Genomic DNA, 8801 nt, shown 5'->3' with positions numbered 1-8801 from the left:
AAATTTAACCATTTTAATCAAATTTTAATCTTTCTGGTTAATTACATAAATGTATGGAGTCTCTACATTTTATATTCCTCCACCACAGGTGTAGCCATTATGCAATGTTTCTAGTTCCATAATGCTCTCACCAGAAGAGAATGACTGTTGTATGTTTGATTCTGGCAGCTAGAGAAACTTTTTCTTTTTTCCCTCAGCTGTTTTCTGAGTAAATCAATGATGCAAATGTGACAGGATTTTCCTTTCAGAAACTCAAGTTCTTAATCCTACAACTTAGTGTGGTCATTTTTTTTTTTTTTTTTTTTTTTTTTTTTTTTTTTTTTTTATAATACTAGTTAGGACTTTGGCCTGAGAATATGGCAGACAGTTGCCACTGTCTTTTCCTAAATCTCACTGGGCTTCGAAATCATGATTTTGACTGCTGATGGAGATCGGTTGCCTACCAGTTTACAAAAGTTAGTTAAACCTAAGAGTTCTAATTACTCCCTCTGGGAATTAAAAGGCATTAGAGGATTTATTTATTACAATATCGTACACATACCAGCCACTGAATTAGAAACCTTTATGCAATGTATATGCAAAATACTTGGGCATGTGTGTCACGATGTGTTCTAAGCAACTATTTAAGAATGCTGCTGGTCAGTAATCATCAATATTGTTGATCACAATGAAAAAAAAAAAAAGGATCTTGATTGATATTTTCTTTCGGAGTTTGATGTTGTGGGTGCTCATCTAGCTGGAGCCATGATTTTGAAAACAGCAGAGCTGACTGGTTTCTCAAAAGGTGAGATATTCTGGGTGTTTAATCAGTGGAAAAATAACTCACATTGCTTGTCTAATAGATGTAACTGTGGTCTTAAGACAGTCTGTCAGGAACAAGATTGACTAAAGCATTTAATGAAGGCTGTTCCTGACCCATATTTCTAAATTATGCACAGAGAATTGAAGATGATCAGTATTGTTGGCAGTTGCATGCCTATACAGAAACCACCGATTTTTGTGATGAGCTGGAAAGTTAGTCTACAGTGGCATCAGGGACACTATGATTGAATACTGGAAAAAAAAAAATCTTGATCCAATGAGTCATGGTAGCATCTTGTTCTGCTGATGGTAAGTAGTAATCATGGGAAAATTTATATAAATATTGTTTACTGAAAAAAAAAAAAGGTGGTTCTAAATTAGGATACTACACTCAGCACCACCAAAACTTTGAAGACTGATAGTAACTTTCTTTGGTGATAGCTTTTTTCTGGCTTTCAACTGGTTAGTCTTTCTTTTAAATATGGCCAATGCAGCTGCTTAACTTTGCCACTCGGGCATGAATTTTTCACAAGTTTTGAATCACTTATGTTTGAAACTAAAGAAGTGCAAGAATTATTTAAAAACAAAATACCATTCTGTCAATTATTTCTGGACTTGTTTCTCATTTTTAGTGCAACGTAAATCCCACTTTTGAAAAGTTTAAATTTATTGTACAATTAATAATAAATGTACTCAACTTTGGGTTCAAGGACTACGAGTTGCAAAAGTTGACTTTGTCCACCTTTGCAACTCGTAGCAAAGGTGGACAAAGCTTGACATCACTTACCTTAGTATCCCATAATGCAAAGCACATCTCCTTGCAGACATGTATAATGCTATGCATCATGGTCACCACACAGACTGGTTTCGAACTTTATTGAGGTCTCTTCAGTGGGAGCCAGACCCATAAATTTCGGGATTAAAAACCTGCATTTCTGAGAAGAACCTTAGATACCTGCCGAAGATCAATAACTCAGGAACCAGCTGAAGAAAAAGTTTCTGGTGATCTAGTGTTATAGGACGTCCAATGTTTCCCCCACTAGGTTACAGGCCATAATAATATTGTTGTATAATAACTGTATGATAGATGAAGACTTAACCATTTCAGAAAATACAAATAAGGACGATTTTTTTTTTAACAGATGGCAACAATATGCTGTCTGTTATGGTGTTACAAACATGTTTTGCCTATTCGTTACGCCTGAGAAATCATTGACGCGCGATTTTTATCATTCCAGAATTTCGAACCGGACGTTAAAAATTGACTGAAGAAATTCGGCCAATTAGAGTCTGATCGATTGAGAACTTAATCAATCCCGTGGAAGTTTTTTTACACTTGGTTAGACTATAAATTATATATTTAGTTTCATCCTTTATCCAAATATAAGCAGAGAAAGTTTGCAACTGAAGTATCTTCGGGACGGGGGGAAACTCGTAGCAGAACTTCACATCACTTACCTTAGTATCCCATAATGCAAAGCACATCTCCTTGCAGAAATGTATAAAGCTATGCATCATGGGAAGGGTCATTACACAGACCTATTTCGAACTTTATTGAGGTCTCTTCGGTGGGAGCCAGACCCATAGGTGATACCAAGGTAGAAGCAACGCAGAAGTCAAGTGATGTGAAACGTCCACCTTTGCTACGAGTTGCCCCAGTCCTTAATCAACCCCTTGTTGAACAACACTCCCATTGCTGGTGATGTCATTCAAAGCAACAGATGCGTAAAGATCAAGAACAGTTATCTTCACATTTCTAAAATAGTTTGAGATGTCAACCACAACCATTTGCATTATAAGTAGCGGCAGCATGGCTAATATACATCACACCACAAACTCATCTTTCATGTGTAAATACTAAAATGTTCATAATAATGCTATATATCAAAAATAAAATTTAAAAAAAAAAAGTATTCGTATCTTAACTAGTCAGATATCTTTGGCTCGTGAATCTTGTCATGAACGTGGAATCTTATGTTGTAGTTTCTGCTTTTTTGAATTATGCATATTATGTCACTAATGATGGACTATTAAATTATTCTGAAATATTTGTTGTATTTTAAAATAATTTCATATTATCAATAAGCATTTTTTCTTATGTATTCGTGTTTCTCATTATTAAAAATTAGCTAGGATTATTTTGCGATTTACCGTTGTACAAAAAGAGCCAAAATTACCCCCTCTTTTTTTTTTTTTTATTTTATCAAACATTAATTCTTTGGTGAAAGAAATATCAATACAGAAAACGTTTGATTTGTACCATAAATGGTGTAATCAAAACACAATTTCAGTTTGAAATGACTGTAATAATTAGGAACTATTTCTAGACATGAAAAGAACCAGACAAATTTTTAAATACATAGCTGAACTTGCTTTAGGCATATGACTTACTTTTCACGCTACAATTAATTTACAAATGATTCACAGAGAAAGACACTTAATTTGCAATAATAACTTTACATTTGGCTTACACGGAAATCTTCCACGTTTTTTTAAATGGTCTAGAAAGTACCGTTTATCAAAATTATGAAATTCACTAACGAGACGCTCATTTCTTTTTTAACCCACAGAAAGAGGAACTAACTTGGCCATTCCCGTCCTGGAAGCAGGTGAATTAGTAGTAATTTTTGTTTCGATATTCCGTTGAGATTTAAAACAGCATTTACATCCGAATTTATCGCATTTTTCTGCTTTCTTATGTGCCTGGATCATAAGTTCCATGTCACCCCACGTAGGTGCAAACAAATATTTCAGCAAAAGGTCATCGGTATTGCGTATCCATTCCACTATTTCCTGTGTCTCGAGAGTAAACCACTCATTCAGTCGTTTATGTGTTACCCCTGCAACTCGAGCTAATGTTCCGGTTACGTGGACATCATCTACCCAGAAATATGGATAATAAGTAGAAACTTGTGCTAGCTCGTTAGCTACTTTGGGAGTCGTTACATATGCCCATCCAGAGCAATATCTGTCATATATTTCTTCAAAATATTCCTCTTTAGATACGTACCATTTACTTGTGGGATCCCGAACAACAGGCATATTATTTTGAATATAGCAAGCGAAGTCATCTAATTTTGATTGCTTACCATTGAAATACCTAAGATGAAGGAGTTTAACTAACTGGAAAATATCGACATATATATCATCATCCATTTTCAAGACAAAATGGGCTTGTTTGCAATATGTAAAAACCCATTTGAGTCCCATTACATGCTTATACGTCAAGTTTCTATAAGCGTCTATGAAATTGCCTTGAACTATATCCCCATTTAATTTACTCTCGTTGTGAAGTGCGTTCTGCAGACGTTGATCTTCGACTTGGGCTAACAAAAACACTGTCTTTACTGACTTTCCATCCACATTTACTCTCCCCCATGTCTTCCTTATAACATCTCGATGACGGAAATGCTGGGGAGCCGAATGGATAATGATGACTAGAAATATATCACTATTTCCACATATAGGATTGTTAATAAGATATCGAAAGTCTTCCAAATCGATCAGCGTCTTATTTGAATGAATCCTGTGTTGGGATTGTGGACAAAACTTTTGTCCACATCCGTAATGCAACTTTATCTTTGAATACAAAAAGCGGAGGGTTGTCCAAGTGCTTATTGCAGTTACTATGGTGATCACAGCTAACACGTAAATAAAAGCAGTATGTCTTAGTCGTTTCTTCAAAATCATGAACAACAAATATTTAATCAAGGGTAATTTAATCGCTCATACAAATGATTTTTAAAGAAAAAGTTTACTTCTACGACCTACTTTTGGAAATGATCCGATATATGCCTTCCGTCATATCAATCACTGTTCTGATAATCTTTCTGTCAAAGCGATGATATTATGAAGCACAATTTAAAACGAAAGTGCTTGCTAAGATTATCCCACTTACACTTTTAAGGAAAAGTCGTCTCTTGATGTATAACTGTTTAGAAACGTTTTACCGTTCATTGATCACAATCGTCTGATTTACCTACTTGTGCAACAAACAGGTTTTTTCACTACGACGTCATTCAAATATTTGTCCTCGACCGATAGAGACCGCTGCACTATTTGAACCAGAAGTTGATAAAGCGGTAATTTTCAGTTTCAACTTCTCTCCTCATGAGCCGGCTTCTTTTAACCAGCTGCTTAAATGACCTGCATCAGTTGTTAAAAAAACGGAACTGGCTACAGGTGCATCAGCGTTTGTGGCGAGTCGACTGGGACAAATAAGGCAAAAAGCTGTTGGGAGAAAACGCCCGCTCACACTTCGCCTGCTGCTGTTGGTGGTGGTGAGTGTATGTCTAGACCGGTTTATTATAGCATGTAAGCACAAACCACGTGATTGACTTACCGCCTACTTACATCATATTTGTCTGACGAACACGTGCGTGCAAAATAGAATAAATATAATACACGAGCCAATCAACTGTGTTATTGTTTCTACGTAGAATCACTTATTTTGAACTAAAAAAAGATGCCCAGCAATTTCTATATATATATATATAGAAATTGCTGGGCATCTGAATAATATATATACGTATATATATAGAAATAACTAGAGTTACCTGTACCCCAAAGAAGTGTTTGCTTCTATTTACCAGAATAAAAAGTAGCAATAGTTGAAATCTGAATTATTTTGAGACAATAAATATGTCTAGCAATTTTTATATATATACAGTATATTTGGAGGAGAGGAAATCGAATATTAGGCTCGTAATTTGGACGGGGTTTTCTCTGAAGTCTTCGGTTTCGTTAAAAAATATTTTTGATTGGTTATTTGGGAAGGTTTATCATTAGGATGTAGGTGAACCAGATATGATAATCATTGATATCAACTTTGAGGTGAGCGAACAATATAGCAAAATGTTAATATGTATTCTGTCATGGAATTAGAGGGATATCGGCGCTTGTGTTGCATGAAGGATGTAGGGAATTTAGCTTAGCTTTGACTATGAGTTTAATTTGCCTCAGCTCTGATAGACTCCCAAGGATAAGTGTCATTACTCAAAGGTAGATTCAAAGCAGAGGTTGAGAATTACAAACCTGTTACTATCTCAGGAGTGATAAACGTGTAGAAAGGCTTATGTGTTCGTCGTTCAGGTTGTTTAATTTTGACGGTATATATCAGAACACAGAATTATAAGTGAATAATTATTTATTGACTTATTGCTGGTGTTATAACCAGCATCTTCAGAGCACAAAAACAGTTTGTCACAGTACCCGAGACTACAACAACATGGTGTAACAAAGGGACTAGTTTAACAAAATTGTAGCAACAACACAAAGACTAAAGTCCTAATTAGGCGCCCTCTATCTAATATATATATATATATATATTGTAGCAATAACACAAAAACTAAAGTCCTAAAAAAAAAAAAACAACGAGAGAGAAAGCAGGTACTAGTCATGTCTTAAGATGACTGTTTCCCAAATCTTAGGCAAATTTATACAGTCATATTTGTTGAGATTCGGAGTATGTTTCAGGGCTTCTAAGATAATCTCTCTGACTTTGTAAAAGCTTCTGTGCAGTACTTTTGTTTTCTTCCAGTTGATTCTGTGTGCAGGGGTATCCAAAGCATGGTCTGCTAGGCCTGACTTGTCATAGTGATAGTGCTGGATGTATCTTTTATGTTCACTGATGCAGATGGCCACAGTTCTTCCTGTTTGACTGTAGTGGGATCACAAGCCTACTCCGAATCAACAAATATGGCTGTATATAAATGTGCCTAAGATTTGAGAAAGAGTCTTAAGACAACTAATTCCTGGTTTATATATATATAATCTAATCCTCTACCTTATATATATTAGATAGAGGGCGCCTAATTAGGACTTGAGTCTTTGTGTTGTTGCTACAATTTTGTTAAACTAGTCCCTTTGTTACACCATGTCGTTGTAGTCTCGCATACTGTTGACAAACTGTTTTTGTGCTCTGAAGATGCTGGTTATAACATCAGCAATAAGTCAATAAATAATTATTTACTTATAATCAGTGGTGAGCTATGGAAATTTTAACAAAGGGTTCGCATCATCGAGCAAAAAAAAAAAAAAAAAAGACAGAGAGAGAGAGAGGCTAACTTAGCCCTTATAATATAAGGGCTAAGTTATAATACTTATATTGCGACTTTGTAGGGCTTCTGACAGATATGGTAATTCCTGTAGGATATCAATCATTAATGCTAGATCTTTTAAAAATTCCAATTTGAGAAGTCGGTTTAAAAAAGTCTATATTTATCGTTCGATGCAAAATGCTTGCATAAAGCTGGGTAATTTCTCCACAAAGCAAGAGCCGTTCGTAAACTGCAAGCTGCCCATCGTGGTCCAAACACACGGCCGATCTTTAAAATTTCGATATCAAGGTCTTTTGCAATCGTATTTAATTCTCTTTGATTGTTTTGGTGATTCATGATAAAAAGCATATAATTTATCCATAAATTTTTCAAAATGATTTATTTCTTTAATGTTTTTTTTATCGAATCGTGTAATCATCTAATGCTAAGTGTAAACGATAAGCTACACTATGCTAAATCACAATGTTGGGAAATTTTTGTAGAAGTTTGATTGCAACACCTGATTTGTTTCCTAACATTACACTGGCTCCATCAGCACAAAATGCGATGAAATGATTTTTTATATAGTTATCAGAAAATCCATATGAATTTAAAGTAGCAGTTAAGTAGCATATACATTCTGCGGTGGTATTTTCTAGTTGTACAAGATTATTAAACAAGAACAGGGTGCTCGCAAATTTGAGAAAAAATTAACAAAGGGCTCGCGCGAGCAGCCCCTTATAGCTCACCACTGCTTATAATTCTCAGGAGTGATAGTTAAGGTTTTGGAAAAGTTAGTTAAAGCCAGAATTCAAGAATGGGTAGATAAAAATATAATACTTTATAGACTGTTTCCATGATACAGTGACGATAGAATTGAATAAAGGCAATGTCTATACTATGAAATTGTTGGACTTTGCAGAAGCATCTGACAGGGACCGCTATTAAGCAAACTGGAGCAAATAGGGTTTGTGAGATAAGAGGGATTATTCTCAGGCATACATCAAAAAGAAATGTAGGGTGGGGTAGAAACAATGATTAATCAAGGATTCTTGAACCATTACTGTTTAACTCTATATTGATAATATTGAATGTAATTTAATAAATTGTTTTATTATGCTAATTTGAAGAGGGCAATAGTAAATTAAAAAGAAACAGAGGAGAGATTTCGGATGATTTAAATAAGTTGACACATAAACATTGACATCTTGACAATAAAGAAAATGGCTACGCAAGATAGTGCTAGATTTTGTAGTATCTGGAGTAGCCATTTTCTTTGTGTCTTTATTTAAAGGCTTTCAACAGGATACCACATGGACCTTTCTGATATCTGCGGAAATCCAGGAGAAAGTAAATGACTAGAAGTGTGCCACAAAAGTCTGTAATTAGGCCCTTGGTTTTTAATATGAAAAATCTCATAGAATAATTTAAACTGACTGACAGTGGACAAAGGATGATGAGTGACAATTTAATGTGGCATGATGTAAACTTAGTACAAACTGTGAACTACATGGGCAGAACTAGACTACAGAAAACCGTTGCGACTTTCGGAGTAACCGTGAAAGGGAATTGAAGTTAAAAACCCTATTACAAAATGGCCAAAAGAACTCATCCAATTATCTGGATGTTGAAAAACAGACAAGTAGAGATAAGGAAATTATCGTCCCTCTTCATACTACCACATCTGAATTACTGAGCTACGATTGATCACCTGGCTTAGTAGTGGTCGCATATATTTTAAGATAAATTTTACGCTAAAAACAGTACAACTAACAGTTTCCATTCTTTGATGATGAGAAAATGGTGGTTAGGATCCAAAGATAAACGAACAAGATGGGAACCGATATATGGAATGCTCCCTCTAAGGATAGATTGAGGATTTGTGATTGTTGTTTTTTTAAACTTAAATCAATCCTTTTATGGGATTGGTACAGAAGAAATTTTTGATGCGTAGTTAGCGAA

General features: G+C 35.0%; 1 protein-coding gene across 1 annotated transcript; it reads right to left on the bottom strand.

Moving 5' to 3' along the window:
* Positions 1 to 3023: 3023 nt before the first annotated feature.
* LOC150102404 (beta-1,3-galactosyltransferase 5-like) lies at positions 3024 to 4842 on the bottom strand. Its single transcript, XM_090399408.1, has one exon. It carries the CDS (start codon positions 4489 to 4491, stop codon positions 3361 to 3363), a length of 1131 nt encoding a protein of 376 aa, XP_090255534.1. The 5' UTR covers positions 4492 to 4842; the 3' UTR covers positions 3024 to 3360.
* Between the last annotated feature and the right edge of the window lie 3959 nt (positions 4843 to 8801).

This window comes from Typopeltis vanoorti, chromosome 10 (genome assembly GCF_054136105.1).
Source record: "Typopeltis vanoorti isolate ZY-2024b chromosome 10, IOZ_Tvanoo_1.0, whole genome shotgun sequence".
Lineage (NCBI taxonomy): Eukaryota > Metazoa > Arthropoda > Arachnida > Uropygi > Thelyphonidae > Typopeltis > Typopeltis vanoorti.
This window is presented reverse-complemented; position numbering and strand designations above follow the sequence as displayed.